Raw genomic sequence first — 20498 nt, forward strand, 5'->3', positions numbered from 1 at the left:
ATCTCTACAGCTGATTCTTTTCCACACGAAGGGTTGAAAACCGTTACTTCAGGAGAGTAAGAGAGTGACCTAAAGGGGTAGATGGATGGCGTTTCATGCTGGTGCCCCACAGAGCTGTGATACTGCAGGGCAGCAGTGCTTTGTTGTATCCTTGAGACAGTGCATTTGAAAGATGCTCTGAAAGCATTCTCAGCGGTTGGAAGTGCAGTATCCCTCACAATTTAGTCATTACAAAAAGAAGGAATGTTTTCATTGACACGTACGTATGCCAGCCCTTTAGGTTTGGGCTTTTAAAAAACAGGAATCTGATCATGTTTACTTTCTAGTTCATTTTACACCAGGAAGGGATGAGATTTGTTTCCTTTTACTGTATTTCTACAAGGAGCATATTATAACTCTGTGCTGCAAAGAACAATAGTTAATGGACTTTTTTTCTTAACTAGGGGGAACGCCTAGTTTGAAAATATTATGGCTGAACCAAGAGCCAGAAATACAGGTTCGGCGCTTGGACACACTCCTCGCCTGTTTCAACCTTTCCTCCTCAAGAGAAGAACTGCAGGCTGTCGAAAGCCCGTTTCAAGCTTTGTGCTGCCTCTTGATCTACCTCTTTGTCCAGGTAATGTCCGGCTGCCCATTCTAGTCACTGTAGCCTGCGCTTACTTTATGAGGGGGAGTGTGTGGGATATTGCCATGGCTGGTGTCCCGGATCGTCTTTTTCCAATGTCCGTTCCATGGAACAGTATTAGTCCTTTGAGGTGCTCTAAAACTGAAAAGAAGATTGTATGGCAAAATACGTACGAGAAACCCTGTCACTACCTCAGCTTTAGAGATTGCGTTAGAGACTTAGGAAATCTTGCAGGTGATGGAAGCTGCTTTGGCCTTGACTAAACTTTCTCTAACTTTGTGGACCATAGTGTACCTCCTCTGTCCTCGTGGCATGGTTTGGGTGGTGGTTCTTGTTTCTGGGTTTTAGTGTAAAGGTGAGAAAGGACCAGCTAGAGACCTAGCTTCTCGTAGCTCTTTGCCTTTGGGCAGATTACTTCAGCTTTTTCCTATGTCAGTTTCATTCCATCATCCAGCAAATGTTTACTGATTGTATGCCTTCATTTTCTAATCTGAAAATGAGATAATCATAGTAGCTGCTTCCTAGGGCTGTTGGGGCGGTATCAGCTGGTGGTGTCATGACCTTCATCATTTATGTCCTCCCATCCAGCTGCGCTAGGCATTGTAGTGCTAGAACCTTCGTTTTAGGCTCACTCAACAAGATGAACTGCTTCTTTTGCATTAGCTTTATACCTAGTTTATATGTGAAAATCATAAAGGTCAGTTAAAAGATTCGCCTTTTTAATAGTTTTCTACTATTAGAATTCTACTATTCTACATGCACAATATTGCTTGGACACCTTTAGTAAGAGAAAGGTTGAGAACGCTCGCATCTCCCAGCCCCTCTTTCTCTGCGTCGCTCCTCCCCACCTGCCTCCCTGGCTCTGTGATTTAAGATGATTTTTGTCCCACTATTGACAAAGTGTCTACTTCTTCAGGCGGTTGAGACGTCTCATAAGCTTTCTTCACTCCTTCAAGCCATCGTCCCGGCTTCTCTGACCTCCCTGGATGGTGGGTCTCCATTGGCATAGCCATTCGGTGTTCACTTATCTGGATTAGAAAATTATATAATTCTTTTTTCAAACCCGAATTTACTTTACAAATTATTGATTGTCTTTAAGAAATGTACTCTTATTGTAGAATTACGTCTCAAGGGAATCTTGGACTGATTTTTTTCTTTCTGAATGTCCTTTTGGTTCTGCCCATTCTATAGCTTGCTCTGCATTTTGCATTTTGTAAGACATGATATGGCTGAGTAGTGCTTAGAGGTTTTGTTGCTGCATTATTGGTTTCACATGCACATGCCATGTAAACCTTAGTTTTTGCATTACCATTTTGAGTAGATTACTTCTTTATTTGCTCAAGACATAGCAGATTATAAATTAATATAGGATGGCAGGAACTATTTAAAATGTAAATGTAAAAAGAGAGGAGATGAATCCAAGATGGCCGATTAGAAAAGCCACGGTCCATGGCTCTCACCAAGAGGAGCAAAAAGGGGCAAGTGAATTCAACACCTTCAACTGAAACGCTCAGATGTTCACACTGGGACTGACTAGGCAGACAACACAACCCACAGGGAACAAAGTAAACCGGGGTGGAGGGCAGGTCCCCACCTGGGAACAGTGTGGAGCCAGAGGAACCCCCACCCCCAGCCAGGGGAAGCCATGAAGGATTGTGCCACCCTGCCTGGGAAACCATGCTTCTCCCATGGATCTTTGCAACCTGCGTGTCAGATCCCTTCATGAGCCCATGCCACCAGGGCCTTGGGTCCAATACACAGAGCTGTTTGGAGTCTCAGCAGAGCAGCCGCTCAGGCATACACAGAGACCCCAGAGTTTTACATACTCCGGCTCTGGGATCCCTGGCAAGACAAGAAATCTGTCCGTACATATCCCTAGGAAAAGGGCTGAATCCAGGGAGCCAAACGGCATCATTCTGCAGGCTCCGCTTCCATGGCACCTCACAATTTAAGACCCACTGGCTGGGAATCCTAGCCAGCCAATGGCAGTGAATTGGAGTCTGCCTTAGATGGGTCCAAGTTTCCAGGAAGAGGGGAGGCCTCAGTTCAGTCAATTCACCTGCTCCAGCCTGCCAGCTTTGGAGAATACAGGCAGTCCAGATGAGGAAGGGACCCCCACCTCCAGTGCAGCACATCAACTCTACCAAAAAGCAGCCAGATCCCTGATCCTGTTCTCCTGACTGGGTGAGTCCTCCCAATAAGGGTCTCCAGCCACCTCCTACAGGTGGATGCGGGCCAGCAACAGGTCAGTAACCGCTAGGATGGAGCTTCCAGAGGAAGGAGCTGGCTGCCATCTTTGCTGTTTCACAGTGTTCACTGGTTATACCTCCAGGTATGGGAGAAACTGAGGCAACTGGCATCTGGAGTGGACCTCCAGCAAACCGCAACAGCCCTACGGTAGAATGGCCTGTTAAAAGAAAAACAGAAAACAGCAACCTCCCACAAAAACCTCATTCAAAGGTTAGGGATAGGGTTAGAGACCTCGAAGACAAAGGTAGATAAGCCTATAAAGATGAGAAAGAATCAATGCAAAGATGCTGAAAACTGAAAAGGCCAGCGTGCCTTTTCTCCTCCACGTGACTGCAAACACCTCTCCAGCAAGGACACAGAACTGGGCCGAGGCTACAATGCCTGAATTGACAGAAGTAGGCTTCAGAAGGTGGCCAATAATGAACTTCGCCAAGCTAAAGGAGCATGTTGTAATCCAATGCAAAGAAGCTAAGAAATGTGATAAAACTGCAGGAGCTGATAGCCATAATAGCCGGTTTAGAGAGGAGCATAACCAACTTGATGGAGCTGAAAAACACAACACAAGAACTTCACAGTGCAGCCACAAGTATCAGTAGCAGAATAGACCAAGTGGAGGAAAGAATCTCAGAGCTTGAAGACTGTCTTCCTGAATTAAGATAGGCAGACAAGAATAGAGACAAAAGAATTAAAAGGAATAAACAAAACCTCCAAAAAATATGAGATTATGAAGAGACCAAACTTACAACTGACTGGGTACCTGAAAGAGATGGGGAGAATGGAACCAAGTTGGAAAACATACTTTAGGATATCATTCAGGAGAACTTCTTCAACCTAGCGAGATAGGCCAACTTTCAGATTCAGAAAATACAAACCCCAGTAAGATACTGTATGAGAAGATCAACCCCAAGACACATAATCATCAGATTCTCCAGGTCGAAATGAAAGAAAAAATGTTAAGGGCAGCCAGAGAGAAAGGCCAGGTCACCTACAAAGGGAAACCCATCTGACGAACAGCGGACCTCTCAGCAGAAACTCTACAAGCCAAAAGAGATTGAGGGCCAATACTCAACATTATTAAGAATTTCAAACCCAGAATTTTATATCCAACCAAACTAACTTCATAAGTGAAGGAGAAATAAGATCCTTTTCAGACAAGCAAATGCTTAGGGAATTTGTCATCAACAGGCTTGCCTTGCAAGAGCTCTTGAAGGAAGCATTAAATATGGTAAGGCAAAACCATTACCAGCCACTACAAAAACACACTAAAGTATGCAGACCAGTGATACTGTGAAGCAACCACATAAACAAGTCTACAAAATAGCCAACTAGCATCATGATGACAGGATCAGATTCACACATAACAATACTAACCCTAAACGTAAATGGGCTAAATGCCCCAGTTAAAAGGCACAGAATGGCAAGCTGGATAAAGTGCCAAGACCCATCCATATGCTGTCTTCAAGAGACCCATCTCGTGCAAAGACACACATGGGCTCAAAATAAAGGGTTGGAAGAAAATTTACCAAGCAAATGGAAAACAGAAAAAAGTAGAGACTGCAATCCTAGTTTCTGACAAAACAGACTTTAAACCAACAAAGATAAAAAAAGACAAGAGTATTACATAATGCTAGAGGTTTCAATTTAACAGGAAGAGCTAACTATCATATGTATATATTGCACCCAGTACAGGAGCACCCAGATTCACAAAGCAAGTTCTTAGAGACCCACAGAGACTCCCACACAATAACAGTGGGAGACTTTAACACCCCACTGACAAATATTAGACAGATCATCAAGACAGAACATTAATGAAGACATTCAGGAACTGAACTCAGCTCTGGATCACTTGGACCTGATAGATATCTACAGAACTCTCCACCCAAATTCAGCATAATATACGTTCTTCTCATTGCTGCTCGGCACTTACTCTGAAATGGATCACATAATAGGAAGTAAAACACTTCTCAGCAAATGCAGCACAGCTGAAATCATAACAGGCTCTTAGACCACAGAGCAGTCAAATTCGAACTCAAGATTAAGAAATTCACTCAAAACCACACAGCTACATGGAAATTGAACAACCTGCTCCTGAGTGACTCTTGGTTAAATAACAAAATTAATGAGAACAAAGAGACAATGTACCGGAATCTCTGGGATGCAGCCAAAGCAATGTTAAGAGGGAAATTTATAGCACTAAATGCTAGAAAGATCTCAGGTTAACCACCTGACATCTCTGCTAAAAGAACTAGAGAACCAAGAGCAAAAGAAAACCCCAAAGCTAGCAGAACACAAGAAATAACCAAGATCAGAGCTGAACTGAAGGAGACAGAGACACAAAAAAACCCTTTTAAAAAAATCATGAAATCCAGGAGCTGTTTTTTTGAAAAAAATTAATAGACCACTGGCTACACTAATAAGAGAGAAGAATCAAATAAAAACAATCAGAAATGATAAGGGGGTTATCACCACTCACCTCACAGAAATATAAGCAACCGTCAGAGAATACTATGAACACCTCTATGCACATAAACTAGAAAATCTAGATGAAATTGATAAATTCTTACACACATATGCCTTCCCAGGACTGAACCAGGAAGAAATTGAATCCCTGAATAGACCAATAATGAGTTCTGAAATTAAGGCAATAATAAATAGTTTACCAATCAAACAAAATCCAGAACCAGATGGATTCACAGCTGAATTCTACCAGAGGTACAAAGAAGAGCTGGCACTGTTTCTGCTGAAACTATTCCAAAATATTGAAAAGGAGGGACACCTTTCTAACTTGTTCTGTGAGGCCAGCGTCATCCTGATCCCAAAACCTGATAGAACAAAAAGAGAAAACTGCAGGCCGATATCCTTGATGAACATTGATGCAAAAATCCTCACTAAAATACTGGCAAACCAAATCCAGCAGCAGATCAAAAAGCTTATCCACCATGACGTAGTTGACTTTATCCCTGGGAACCAACTTCAGCAAAGTCTCAGGATATAAAATTGCTAGTATTCCTATACACCAACAACAGGAGAGAGAATCACAAATAAACTCCCATTCACGATTGCTACAAAAAGAATAAAATACCTGGTAATACAGCTAACAAGGGAAGTGAAGGATCTCTTCAAGGAGAACTAAAAACTACTGCTCAAAGAACTCAGAGAGGACACAAACAAATGGAGAACCATTCCATGCTCATGGATAGGAAGAATCAATATTGTGAAAATGGCCATATGACCCAAAGTAAAGTATAGATTCAATGCTGTTCCCATTAAACTACCATTGACATTCCTCACAGAATTAGAAAAAAACTATTTTAAAATGCATACAGAACCCAAAAAGAGCCTGAATAGCCAAGACAATCCTAACCAAAAAGGTTTGCAAAGCTGGAGGCATCACGCTACCCGACTTCAGACTATACTAGAAGACTGCCATAACCAAAACAGCATGGTACTCATACAAGAACAGAAACATAGACCAATGGAAGAGAATAGAGAACTCAGAAATAAGATGACACATCTACAACCATCTGATCTTTTACCAACTTGACAAAAATAATCGATAGGAAAAGGACTCACTGTTTAATTAATGGTGCTGGGATAACTGACTGAGCCACATACAGAAAATTGAAACTGGATCCCTTCATTACACTATATACAAAAATTAACTCAAGATGGATTAAAGGCTTAAATGTAAACCCAAAAGTATAAAAACCCTAGAAGAAAATCTAGGCAATACCATTCAGAACATAGGCATGGGTAAAAACTTCATGATGAAAACACCAAAAGCAATTGCAGCAAAAGCAAAAACTGACAGATGGGATCTAATTAAAGAGCCTCTGCACAGCAAAATAAACTATCATCAGAGTAAACAACCTACAGAATGGTAGAAAATTTTTACTATCTATTCATCTGACAGAGGTCTAATATCCAGTCTACAAGGAACTTAAACAAATTTACAGGAAAAAAAAGCAAACAATCCCATCAAAAAGTAGTCAAAAAACATGAACAGACACTTCTCAAAAGAGGACATATGGCTGGGCGTGGTGGCTCACACCTGTAATCCCAGCACTTTGGGAGGCTGAGGCAGGCAGATCACGAGGTCGGGAGATTGAGACCATCCTGGCTAACACAGTGAAACCCCATCTCAGAAAAAGAAAAAAAAAAATTAGCCGGGCATGGTGGCGGGCACCTGTAATCCCAGCTACTGAGGAGGCTGAGGCAGAAGAAGTGTCCGGAACCTGGGAGGCGGAGCTTGCAGTGAGTGGAGATCATGACACTGAACTCCAGCCTGGGCAATAGAGTGAGACTCTACCTAAAAAAAAAAAAAAAAAAAAAGGGGCGGGGATGGATATATATGCAGCCAACAAACATATGAAGAAAAGTTCAGCATCACTGATCATTAGAGAAATGCAAATCAAAACCACAGTGAGATACTGTCTCATGCCAATCAGAATGGCTGTTATTAAAAAGTCAAAAAACAAATGCTGGTGAGATTGCAGAGAAACAGGAGCACTTTTACACTGTTGGCGGGAGTGTAAATTAGTTCAACGATTGTGAAAGACTGTGGTGATTCCTCAAAGACCTAGAGGCAGAAATACTATTTGACCCAGCAATCCCATCATTGAATCTACCCAAAGGAATAGAAGTCATTCTATTATAAAGACACCTGCATGCGTATGTTTACTGCAGCACTATTCACAATAGCAAAGACATGGAATCAATCCAAATGCATATCAGTGATAGACTGAGTAAAGAAAATGTGGTACATATACATCATGGAATACTATGCAGCCATAAAAAGGAACTGGATCATGTCCTTTGCAGGACATGGATGGAGTTGGAGGCCATAATCCTCAGCAAACAAACACGGGAACAGAAAACCAAATACTGCATGTTCTCACTTATAAGGCGGAGCTGAATGAGGAGAACACAGGGTCACATGGCAGGGAACGGCGCACACTGGGGACTGTGGGGGGTGGGGGAGGGGAAGGAGAGCATCAGGAAGAATCGCTAATGGATGCCGGGCTTAATACCTAGGTGATGAGATAATCTGTGCAGCCACCCTTCATGGCACATGTTTACCTGTGTAAAAGCCTGCACATCCTGCACATGTACCCCCAAACTTAAACGTTGGAGGAAAAAAAAAGTAAAAAGATATTTCTTTTGATATTATATATAACATGCATGCACTGTTGGTTAGTATTCCTGTTGTCTGATAATCTGCAGATGTCTGTGGTTAACATTGCGTCACAGTGGGACTTGAGAAGTGGTGGTAGCCAGTAAGCTGACTTTTCTCACCAATAAAAATACATGTGTTTTGTTGTTGATAACCATGTGTGTACACAACAATGGGGAGGCCATGGTGGGCACTCCAGGAGAGACACGCTGCCTGCTGTTCCGTATTGACGATGCTGATCCTGTGTGTGGCCGTGCAGCGCAGTTCTGCCTTCTGATTACTGCGCAGGTGGCTGGCAGTTCTTTAAATTCACTTCAAGGAGAAAAAGCCCAGGACCCCAGAACAGGAACATCACATCCCTATTTGTATAAACCTGAAGCAAGACAAGCATCGGGAGGAAAATTTCCACTTTACCTTTTTTCTATTAATAAAGACCTCTTAAATAAAATCTCTTTAGTGCAAGTTGGCACGAGCAAACTTGGTAACTTGTCTTTAAAGGAGATGTTTAAATTGGAACTTTTTAAAACTGGAAAACAACAGATTGACAAATCAATTTGGCATTCACTAGATGAAGAAGGTGCTGTATTATTCACAGGGATAATAACTCAGAATGAATAAGGCTAAAAAGATACATTTATAAAAATATTAGTTTTATATATTAAGCCCAAATTTGATGTTTTGATGTGTAATATGGGATAAAATCACATACTGTTCAGTGCACGAAAATGACAGAAACTAAATACAGTTGTGTCTTTGTATATGTGGGGGATTGGTCCCAAGACCCCCAGGGATGCCAAAATCCATGCGTCCTCAAGTCCTGCAGTCAGCCTGCGGAGCCCACATATGTGAAAAGTTGGCCCTTTATATTCGGGTTTTACATCCCATGAACACTGTATTTTTCCATCTGCATTTGGTTGGAAAAAATCCACATATAAGTGAACCCATGCAATTCAAACCTGTATTGTCAGGAGTCAACTGGACTCTCATTTGGTCTGACCTCCCAGTTAACAACAGCCACAAATGATTTTATTAAAGACTCCTCTGAGAATATCCTCTGGAAAGGTAAGTTTACATCCTAGAAATGCACATATTTTCTGTTCCTTTTATTCCAAGGTAACACCTACTTGGAATAAAAGTGGACTAGGATAGTGACGTGGTGAGTAAAAGCATCGGCAGGTCCAAGCGGCAGTCAGCACCCCCACCCGGGGGAAGCAAATGCCGCCGTCCTTCCAGGGAGCACAGGAGTCTTTCTGATTTATGGTGGGGTCGCTTTTATTGCAAATAGGCATGTTAGCCGTTTTTACTATCCAAGAAGAGTCCGTGAAGTTGTTATCGATGGGTATGCTGTTGGCTTTCCTGTTTCTTTTTCCGCAAGCCTTTACTTGCCACAGAAGGTGCTCTTCTGTGAGAAGCAGCTCTGTGGTCTTAGGATGGTGTGGAATCGTTCAGTCAGCGGGCATGTTCTGCCTTTTTCCGGGTAGCAGAACTCGGTGGCTGGGAGGGGAATGTCTCGACCCCCTCACCGAGTGGGGCAGGGGACGGGATGTGGCAAAAACACTGTCTGCTGTTGTTGGGGCCCGGACCGTTCGTGTCTTCCTCGCTCTTCACGCCCTCTCCTCATCTCTGTCATCCACTCCACACCCAGGATGCTCAGTCTGCCCTTTGCTGTCTCTCGTTACTCTGTCCCTCTTTCCTCTTCTCACTTTTGTTGTGTCTTTTGGTTCCACAGAGTATTAGTAGGGTCTCATATTGTGGGTTCTGATTTACTCTCAACTGGGATTCGAGGACACAGGTTTCCTCTGGGTTGCTGAAAGTGTATGATGACCCCAGCTCAGCCCAGCTGTGGATACTCGCGCTCTGAAAACTCCTAAACTGTTTGCTCTGTGCAGTTTGTGCCGAACATGATCACCTGTCTGGCCCTAAGACCTGGTCTTGGTTGGCACCTCATGATTATTCCCAGATGTTCTGGAGAGTATTACATTAGAGTCTAACCAGACTAGAAATTCAGGCTCCCCTTCCAGCTGGGCTGTGAGTTGTGGGCACAGCTGGGGACACCATAGAGAGAGCTTCACAGCCAGGAGCCAAGGATGGTGTGAAGAGGCTGTGCTCTTTCCATTGCACACTGTCCGCTGCCTGAGGTCTGATGCACCATGTACGTGCCTGTGCATGCGCCCGTTTGTGCACCTGTGTGTGCACATGCGTGCCTGTGTGTGTGTGCATGCCTGTGCACCTCGGTGTGCTTGTGTGCACATGGATGTGCCTGTACGTGCCTGTGTGTGTGTGTTTGCACCTATACACGCTCATAGTTAGTAACTGAGATCAATTTGTAAGAAATGTTTAATTTTTCCTGTAGCCTAACACTGGCCTTTCTCTGTCCTTTTCAGGTGGACACTCTTTGCCTGGAGGATTTGCATGCGTTTATTGCGCAGGCCTTGTGCCTCCAAGGAAAATCCACCTCGCAGCTTGTAAATCTACAGGTACAGACATGACCAATTAGTTGTCACTGCCCGGAAGACAGCTGTGCAGTCCAGCCTTCTCTTCCCCATTATAGTTGAAGTTTCACAGAAAAGATCAGGAAGGCATTTTAGTCAGGATCTTTTCGTGATGCAGTAGTTTCTTTGTTTCTTTAAGGGCTCTGGGATGAGCAGCCAGATGAGGTACTAACAGGCGCTGCCTCAATTCCAGTTTTGTGAAACTTGTTGTTCTCAGTACTGCCTTGATAGTCTCGTGATTGAAGAAAGCACTTATTAAACATAATGTTTGGTTTGTTTTTTCGAGACAGTCTCCCCTGTCTCCCAGGCTAGAGTGCAGTGGCGTGAACTCAGCTCACTGCAACCTCAGCCTCCTGAGTAGCTGGGATTACAGGCACGCACCACCACACCCGGCTAATTTTTGTATTTTCAGTAGAGATGGGGTTCCACCATGTTGGCCAGACTGGTCTAGAACTCCTGACCTTCAGTGATGTGCCTGCATCAGCCTCCCACAGTGCTGGGATTGTAATTGTGAGCTACTGCGCCCAACCAAAACATACTTTTTTTAAAATGTGTTTTTTGGGGTTTTTTTTGTTGTTGTTGTTTTTGAGACGGAGTCTTGCTCTGTTGCCCAGGCTGGAGTGCAGTGGTGCAGTCTCGGGTCACTGCAACCTCTGCCTCCCGGGTTCAAGCAATTCTCCTGCATCAGCCTCCCAAGTAGCTGAGATTACAGGCGCCTGCCACCACACCCAGCTAATTTTTGTATTTTTAGTAGAGATGGGGTTTCACCCTGTTGGCCAGGCTGGTCTGGAACTCCTGACTAAAAATGTGTTTTACTGGGATCTCTATTATGTGAGTTAAAGCATCCATCTGTTAACTTCGTGGGTTTAGTAGTCTGTAAATCTTCATCAACTCCATGTGCTGCGTGTGCGTTTTAAACTTTTGAACTTTAATAATTTAAGTTGTAAAAATCCCAGGAATAATTTGGAAGATCACTTAAAATGAGTCAACTTGACTATTTCCTACAGATTTGCAGCGCCCTCTCAGCCCTGGGACCCCTGCCTCCACACCTGCCTGGGGAGTTTGTTGCATGAACCGTCCCTCCAGCTCTCTGTCTTCTCTACCTCCTCTCTCTGACTTCATTATGTTCACTGGCTGTGGTCCCTTGCTGAAAAACTCAGCTGTCTCCCATTTGGGGGAAAAAAATTCTCCTACAGCAAGATTTCTGTTCCCTCTGTTTCCCTTCTCTGGCAGGCTCTGGGAGGTGGCTGCGTGCTGGTGATTTCTGCTGCATTTCCTCTTGTTCAGTCACTGAGAGAGATGCCTGCCCCTTCCATTGCGTGAAGTCAATGAAGCAAAGGCTGAAACATGCCCACTTCCATATCCAGGGGCCCTGAGTCTCCTCCACCTTCTCCGACCTCTCCTCCACCTTCTCCGACCTCTCCTCCACCTTCTCCGACCTCTCCTCCTTTGAGCCTGCGATGTCCCTTTCCTGTATCTTTGTTCAGCAGCACCTTTCCCACTGTGGGTCTTGTTCTGAATCCACATGCCAAGTCACACTCCCAGAGAGTCCTGGCCAGGTTGGTCTGGAGTGTGTTCTGAGAGGGACTCGGGGGCGAGAAGCCAGAGTGTCCCACTTAGGGTTTTCAGTTTCCCTCCTCTCCTAGACTAACACCCCTCTGAGAAAAGGGGCAGTGTTCTTGCTCCTCTTTATTGTCGAGTACCCAGCATCCTGTCAACATTGATTAACTTGATTAAATTAATACCTGCAATTTAAAAGTATGCATGAGCGTTTGCTGAGACAGGCAGAGTCTGTCTGGTTCAGTAAAGTGATTGTGCAAATACAAAGCAGGTGTCTAGATAAAGCCCCATCTTTGCAGAACTCCCTCTGACACCTCTCTCTGGGGTTCCCTACAATTCTAGTCTCAAGAGCTGATGGGGGCACTTGAGACATGGATGCCTGGAGGCCCTTCTGAGGCTGGTGCTGCTGAAACACAGATGCCGGCATGCCTCTCCTTCCTCCCACCACCATCCTCTTCAGATAACTGGTGGCCTTTTGATTTCTCACCTCTGTTCCCTGGAAATGTTAGGAGCTTGTAGATTGCAATGGTGAGACCTACAGTTGGTGAAGCTGAAAGCCCTTTCGTACATATGCATGTAGATGACCGTGGGATGATTTTCTGATTCACTGGATTGGCTCCTGGGTTGAAAAGCAAAGCTAGGGCTCTGGAGTTTACAGCATCAGAATGAGGGGAGGAGAGGATGGGGCAGAGTGTGGAAAAGGAGGGAGGAGAGGATGTGGTGTGCCTGGGGCAGGTACTCCTGAAACCCCCAGTCAGGCTGAGCCCTAGGCCATCTCCTCTCTCCTGCAGCTCTCTCCTGGCACTTTACCCTTGTGGAATTGAATACGTATTTGTGTGTGTGTGAAGCTGGTCAGACTTGGAGCCCCCTTGGATTTTCTGAGACCAAAATGTCATAAACCAAGGCTAAGGAGAGGTTTATGTTTGAACCCGGAGAACGAGGACTTATGCTGGCTGTGGGAGTTTCTCAAGATGGTGGACAGAAAAGAGTCCAGGTTCATCTGCTGCTTGGTCTGCAGGGTTCCTTCTTGCCTTACTAGGGATGACATCTGTGGTCTATGTCATGCATTCTTGGCTGTTTGAAACTAAAGTTGTGTCTTGGATTTCACCCTTTGGTTTTGCCACTTATTCTCAAATAATGTCCATCTGAAGAAAGAGGTTGTAGGCAGTGCTTTTGATGATAGCAGATACTGAACCATGAAACCATGGAGGAAAGAATTACCAAGGAGAAAGGTCTAGATGTTTTCTGTTCATAAACTGGATATATCCTTCTGAGGGAATTCAAATCAAAGAGTTGGCAAAACTGGGCGGTGGCAGTGGCAGAGTGGCTTGAGCACAGGTCCTCTGACACCGCCCCCCGCAAGGCTGCCTGGAGCAGGGCTCTGTTGGAATCATGGAGGGAACACACACCCTTTTGGAGCCTATCAGAATTGCAGAGCCTGGCCAGTTGGTGCAAGTGTTTATCCGCCTGCCATCACCATCGGGTGGGGTGGTCTGTGACAGACTCAGCAGGTGTTGGTAAATGGACCCTTGACCAGAAACGCAAAGGGGACAGAGCAGGAGCTCCTCACAATCATAACAGCAGTGAGCTGCTTCTTGTTCTCAGTGGGAAAATGCTTGGAGCCTAAGTCTTGTATGGAAAAATGGATAAATAAGCAAAGTGTAGACTCAGTGGCATTCTATCATTCAGTGGCATGTTGCACATCCAGACTCTGCGGCTGTTGGGAGGTGGCACTAACTCGCTGTTCTTGGGAGTTAGATTCTGCTGCCTGAAAGATTAAAGGGGAGCAAAGACCTCCCCAGTTATCCTTGTGAGACAAGAGCTTGGTGTGTGGGGAGCTGAGAGCTGGGAATCATGGGTGGTGAAAGCTGTTAGGTTCTGGCCAGTTGCCTTGGCAGAGCCTCGCTGGCTCCTCGGAAAGAGTAGGAATCTCTCCATTGCATCAGGGAACAGGGGATGGCCGGGAAGGGGAATGGCAAGTGGGGAGGGGCAGGCAGCTGAGTCTACTTGGCTGGACCTGTGCTCTGAGGGGCAGGTGCCAGGGGCATGAGGGAGAGTGGCGTGGCGTGTGGGCGCACCTGAACGGGGTGCCCCTGGTGGCCCACACCTGTCAGGGGCCAGTGTCACCCACAGGAGGGGAAGCGTCACTTGGGAGGTGTGGGGTGGAGCTGAGAGAGCCCAGGGCCCACATGGTCTCTGGTGTGGGGTGAGTGGGGGTTGAGCAGAGCCAGCCACAAGGCTTAGCGGGTGAAAGACTAGGTGAGGTGTAGCCGGGGACTGCAGCTGTTGAGAAGAACATTGTGACAGTTTCCAACAAATGAGTACTTTGTCGGCATGAGTACACAGAATGAGCAGTGTTGTGGGCCTTGATCTTCCCTTAGTCCTGTTGAATATGACCTCAGGTCAGGACACACATACTCACCGCCCTGCCCAGCCTCGGATAAGCTCACGTGATTTTTTAGATTTTTTTTCTCCTTCTTGTTGCCATATTCATATTCAGGACTTTGATGAGAGAAGAATGAGGCAGAACATGCTCATTGCAGCTGAGCCCACACTGCTTTGATCCTTTTCTTCTCACCAGAAACAGTTCATTAACCTAGAATAAGTCACTTTTAAGCTTGTTTTAAATTGTGACAACTCTGATTTAAACAAATTTTTATTTTTAGGTTATGGAGAAGCTATAAAACTCACCAGTAGAAGTTGAAAATAAAATAATTCTATGCCATTGAATCTCCAAATGATATTTTTATTTTGCTACAAATTAATGAAACTTTAAATGATAATGATACTCTCACTTTATCAAAAGCTTCAACCAGGGATTACCAGACTATCGTCCATAGGCCACATTCCGCCACCAGCATGTAGTGAGTCCTGTGAGCTAAGAATGGTGTTTGTTTAATAGGAAAAAATCAAAAGAATCATATTCCATGATGTGAAAATTACATGAAACGCACGTTTCCGTGTCCAAAATGGTTGTCTTGGCACATAGCCATGCTCAGTCATTTACAGCTACCTTTGCCCTGCAACAGCAGAGTTGAACGGCTGCAAGGGACATCATATGGCCCACAAAGCCAAACGTGTGTCCATCCAGCTCTTTCCAGAAGAGCGTGCTGACCCTTGACTGGAGCCAGCAGGTCAGTCCGCGGGGAGACGGCAGGACGGGGAGCCCCATGCTTTTGTCTCTGTGCCCCTCCTGCAGCCAAGTCTGCATGCACATGCAGTGACAATAATAACCCCATGCATGAATGTGGCAGGTTTTAAAGACATTAGAGAGCTTCGGTAGTTAGTTTTCATGTCATTCCTTTGAGGTAATTAAGTCCTATCTTATTCTTAGAAAAATTAAGATATAAAGAATTATGTATCTTGGCCTTGGTCCTTATAAAGGAGCTGAAGTGAGGATGTAAATTCGCTGACTCTTGGTTCCACCACCACGTAATTCTCGTACACAAAGACCCTCGCCGTGATAAAACTTGGATTTGGGAGTCTGTAGGGGTCGGGGGGTGGCTGACTGACATGGATCTCCTCACACCTGTTAGGGTGCCTTATAAGCATCAAGAGCTTTTTTAAGATTAAGTAATGCTTTCAGTTGGCACATAATAATTGTGCATATTTATGGGGTACAGTGCAGTGTTTCAATATGCATATATGTTGTGTGATTTAATTTTGAAGTGTAATGTTGCCTGTTGGTTCAGAGCACAGTGGTACCTTAGAGATAATCTAGTCAAGCACTTTTGTCTTATAGACCAGGGTTTTAGGCTCAGATTAGTGGAACGGTTTGCTCCAGGTCAAGGTACTAGCGCATGTCCGAACTGATTAAAAGGCCGGAGTTCCGAGTTCTACCATGCACTGCCTTTACTTCCTGTCTTCTCACTAGACAGTGATAAGCAGGTATGCCTTGTGTCAAAAGCAGATTGAGAAACCTTCTCCTAAAAGATCTTTACTCAGTGCTACTCTTGGTGAATTCTCACTTTACAAATCAAATGTTTTCCTGTAGACAGAATCAAAATGCTTTGGAGACATAATGAGATCAAGCCGCTAAAATGGCGCTTTACTGATTAAATCCCTAAGACAGCCATGAAAATACAGGATTGTGTAATATGTTTTCAAGGAGATATTTATAAAAATGCTTTTACTTCCCTACACAAGTTCACAGAAGAAATACAATGTTTAAAGAAGGAAAATTGCTTTACTATTAGGCACTCAATAAAAATGTGGTGAATGAATGAATAGTAGCTGTGCCAGTCAGTTTGGGCTGCCATAACAAAACACCAGACTGAGTGGCCTAAAATCAAAACATTCCCTTCTCACAGCAGCTCTGCTGTCTGGGGGTGCTCCCTCCTGGCTTCCCAACAGCCGGTTTCTCACTGTGTCCTCACCGGGCGGAGAGCAGAGAGCAGTCTCCTGAGGGCACTCACCCTCTTCCATAGGATCCCCTCCCCGACTAGGACCCAGTCAGCTCTCACAGGCCGCACCTCCAGATACCATCCCATTGGGGATTTAGCCTTCAGCATAACAGTGAGATCTTGGACTCGGGAAGGGGAACATCACACACTGGGGCCTATTGTGGGGGGGCGGGGGGAGGGGGAAGGGATGGCATTGGGAGTTATCCCTGATGTAAATGACGAGTTGATGGGTGCAGCACACCAACATGGCACGTGTACACATACGTAACAAAACTGCACGTTGTGCACATGTACCCTAGAACTTAAAGTATAAAAAAAAAAAATTGCTTAACATAAAAAAAAAAGAAATTTTGGAAGGATATATTTGCCCATAGCAGTAGAAATAGGAATCTTGAAAGTGTTACTGGACTTTTCAAAGTGAAATGTAAACACAGAAGATGACTGGTGAGTCCCTCAACAGCTTAAATGAGATAAGATGGAAGTGAACAAAGCAAAATAAATTAGTATTCATATTTTTTTCTCACTTTTTTTCTCTTTTGTGCACATGGACTTTCCAATATTTATCCAGAATTTTCACAGGCAAGAAAGAAGAGAGGTTTGTAGCTGCATTTGAACCTAGGAATTGACTTTGAGAACTCAGATGCCTGGAACCAGCTGTGCAGCGTGTCTGTTTCCTGGACTTGGCAGCAGGGCCTCACTTTCACTGGCTTTGCCCGTCGTCCTCATAATTGTAGTAGGTGTCTCCTGCTGCAGAGCCTGGTCTGTGTCTGAGAAAATGTGATTTCTGTGAGGAATTCTGAGTCCCATGTGGAGGGAGTGAAGAGGTCAGCTGGCAAGATCTCTCGTGAGAAAGGCTCCAGGCGCTACTGCCAGCAGTGCTGGGATGGGCCCTGGGGCGGAACCCACCACTGGATGTAGCCTGTGGCACTCCTTGGGTGACCTTTGCCTCAGCAAACTTAGGGTAGTTTTTTTTCCCTGCTCCCCTACCTGATTCCTAGATAGGAGATTCTCTTGTCCTGGAGAATCTTAAGAGAAGTATGTCAGTGTTCTTGGAATCAGGAGAGCTCAGTTACTTGGGGGTGGAAACGGAATCTTTTCTAATTTCCACGGAACCTTTGCACCTCATAATGCTCCATAGTGGTCAGTTTGCCGAATGTATCCGTAAATCTTATACTTAGAGTTTATGCTTTAATGCTGGTAGATGTGTTTTGTCTGCATGAATAAGAATCTTTCACATGTAACTTATTTTTCTACAGCGGAAACAAATCTCATGATGTAATTTCAGTTTTACCAAAAATGTACCTTTTTTGAATATAGCAATGTAATTTCTCTTTTAAACCTGTTCTGTGAGTTGGCAGAAATTTATCCCAGAGGCATTGCAGAGGTGAGACTGGGAGACTCTCAGCTGCCCTTGAGCTGTCCTGACCCTGCTCTCTGCACCTCACAGACTTCCCCAGCGGGGCGGCCCTCAGGCCCTGTGTCCTCCTGCTCCCTCATGCACTAGGCCAGTGGCACCTTAGGGGGCCCTTGCTGCCCAGACACTCCATGCAGGCCTTTCTTTTCTGAGATGCAGCTACGTCCCCGAGCTCTATGTGGAGGGCAGGGAAAGTGATGGTCTGCTCTAAGATGCCCCAGCCACCTGAGGGTCCATCACCCTCCCTCTGGGGGGGCAAGGCAGAGGACCCCGTTTCTGTAGGGCTCCCAGTTTCTCTGTGCCGGTGGCTTCCTCTCCTTCTTTCCTGGTTCCAGGAGTGCTGTCCAGTCCTGCTCTGGCAGATCTGAGTTCTTTGAAGTTCTTCTGGGGGTTAAACCTAAACTCAGAAGCCAGAACTCAGTAATATTACCCTCTCCGGTTAGCTGTCTGATCCTGTACCCATCATTGTGGGATGTCCTAAATGACTAAAGAGGGTGGGGCAAGGCAGTAAAGGAGAAGAACAGAGGAACTGCAGTCAGCAGTTCAGATAGTACCTTACTGCATTTCTCAGGAAGATTCGCCTTCTGACACCTTCAAGGACTTGTTTTCCTTAACATTCTGTTAAGCTTGGTTTCTTCCTGCAGCTTTACATTTATAAATACAGCTATTCAAATTCATCATTATGCTGAGTTCTCAGGGTGGTTGTGCATCTCTAACAGATGGAGATGCTGCAGTAGAGTTTGTAGCACTTAGCCCTGTGTGCAGGCGGAAGTGAACACTGAGCCACCACCACATCAAGCAAGAAATAGTGTGTATGTATCTCAGTACGGGTGGATGGATAGACAGACATTATTTAGACAAAGTCACATAAACTATACAATTCACCCATTTAAGGTGTACAATTTAATGGCTTTTAGTGCATTCACAGAGTTGTTGTTCAGCCACAATCAATTTTAGAACCTTTTTGTCACCTCAGAAAGAAACCTCTACCTCTTATGCAGTCTCCCTCCCCCCAGCCCCAGCCCCACACTCCTCACCTGTTTACCACGCATCCATTTTCCGCCTCTGTATATTTCCTTGTCCCGGGCATTTCATAAACATGGCATCGCACAGTTTGTGGCCTTTCGTGTCTGGCGTCATTCACTGAGCACTGTGTTTCCCAGGTTCTCAACGGCTGAGGGTTGTGTGGATGGACGATGTTTTGTTTGACCATCATCAACTGAGAGACAGTTGGTAGTTTCACTTTTTGGCCCCGTGAATAACGCTGCTGTGAACATTTCTTTACAAGTGTTTGTGTGGACCTGCTTAGCAATTTCCTTAAATATGTGGAATGACATCCCCCTCAGATGTTAGTAACCAAAGCTTTTCTGTTTTTTTGATATGTACCTTTTGCCATGATAAGAAGCTATCATTGAATTCAAGAGTTTCAAGAATTGTGTATAAAAAACATTTGGAATAAAAACCTCCACGTTAAGATGCAAAAGGGAAAAAAGGAAATTCTCCAGAAAGATTAATTGAAAAAGAAAAAAGAAAAAAGCACCTCACAGTCCACACTTGTCAAATGAGGCCTGGTGGTCAGAGCCCCCTCCGTGTGCCTAGCTCGTGGGTGTCCGCCATTGGTTCGGGACAGGAAGGGACAGGTGATTGGCCAGGAGGCTGCAGCTGCAGCTCCGAGAGCAGCGCCCGGCACCAGCGGCCGCCCTCAGGCTTGGAGCAGAGAAGAGATGGAAACCAAATAACTGAGGCGGGTCAGGACCTTCACGCACAGTTTTCAAGAAATTCATCTTTTCTTAACGTTTTCCTTGTGTTAAGTGAGTCAGGAAATTGAAAAACAGAAAAAATAAGCGTGAAAGTAGGTAGTCGACTCTCAGATTTATTCATTTTTAAGGAGTTTATCCTACTGATATGAGTAAAATAAATTTTTTTTTTTTGAGACGGAGTCTGCTCTGTCGCCCAGGCTGGAGTACAGTGGCCGGATCTCAGCTCACTGCAAGCTCCACCTCCCAGGTTTACGCCATTCTCCTGCCTCAGCCTGCGGAGTAGCTGGGACTACAGACGCCGCCACCTCGCCTGGCTAGTTTTTTGTTTTGTTTTGTTTTGTTTTGTTTTGTTTTAGTAGAGACGGGATTTCACCCTGTTAGCCAGGATGGTCTCGCTCTCCTGACCTCGTGATCCGCCCGTCTCTGCCTCCCAAAGTGCTGGGATTACAGGCTTGAGCCACTGCGCCCAGCCTAAATTTTTTATTAGGAATTATGAGAGCTTATTTTCTATCGAGTCATACAGTGTCTTGTGTCAGCCATTTGATAAGAGTGTGGTTCATGCGGTCTGAGTAATTTATTTACTCTCAGTTTCAATTAAACTTTTTTTAAGAATGATTTTTTATACTCGATTTAGTCTTAAAAGCTAAGAAAGCCTCAATTCAGGTACTGCTTATATACGTTATTTTAATTATATTAACGTTAAAAGAGTGATTAAATCTTTATTAGGAGTCACCGAGATTAGTATTTCAGAGACATCTAGTGAAAGCGGTTTGACAAATGTAAAATACTCCAAGATGATGGTAGTATCTACAGGGGCGGGG

At 44.7% G+C, this 20498-nt stretch overlaps 1 protein-coding gene across 10 annotated transcripts in view; it reads left to right on the plus strand.

Annotated features, from left to right (window-relative positions):
- FAM120B (family with sequence similarity 120B) overlaps positions 1-20498 on the plus strand; it is an 83464-nt gene that overhangs the window by 32015 nt on the left and 30951 nt on the right. For all 10 annotated transcript variants that reach the window (XR_004442672.1, XM_033234157.1, XM_033234156.1 and 7 more), the window contains 2 exons: positions 444-616; positions 10433-10525. Coding sequence is in view for 9 of the 10 variants with exons in the window: in XM_033234157.1 (XP_033090048.1) it covers positions 444-616; positions 10433-10525 (266 nt within the window). In the remaining variant the exon portion in view is untranslated. The remainder of the gene's footprint in view (positions 1-443; positions 617-10432; positions 10526-20498) is intronic.

Source organism: Trachypithecus francoisi, unplaced genomic scaffold, assembly GCF_009764315.1.
Source record: "Trachypithecus francoisi isolate TF-2019V2 unplaced genomic scaffold, Tfra_2.0 Lachesis_group15, whole genome shotgun sequence".
NCBI classification, from domain to species: domain Eukaryota; kingdom Metazoa; phylum Chordata; class Mammalia; order Primates; family Cercopithecidae; genus Trachypithecus; species Trachypithecus francoisi.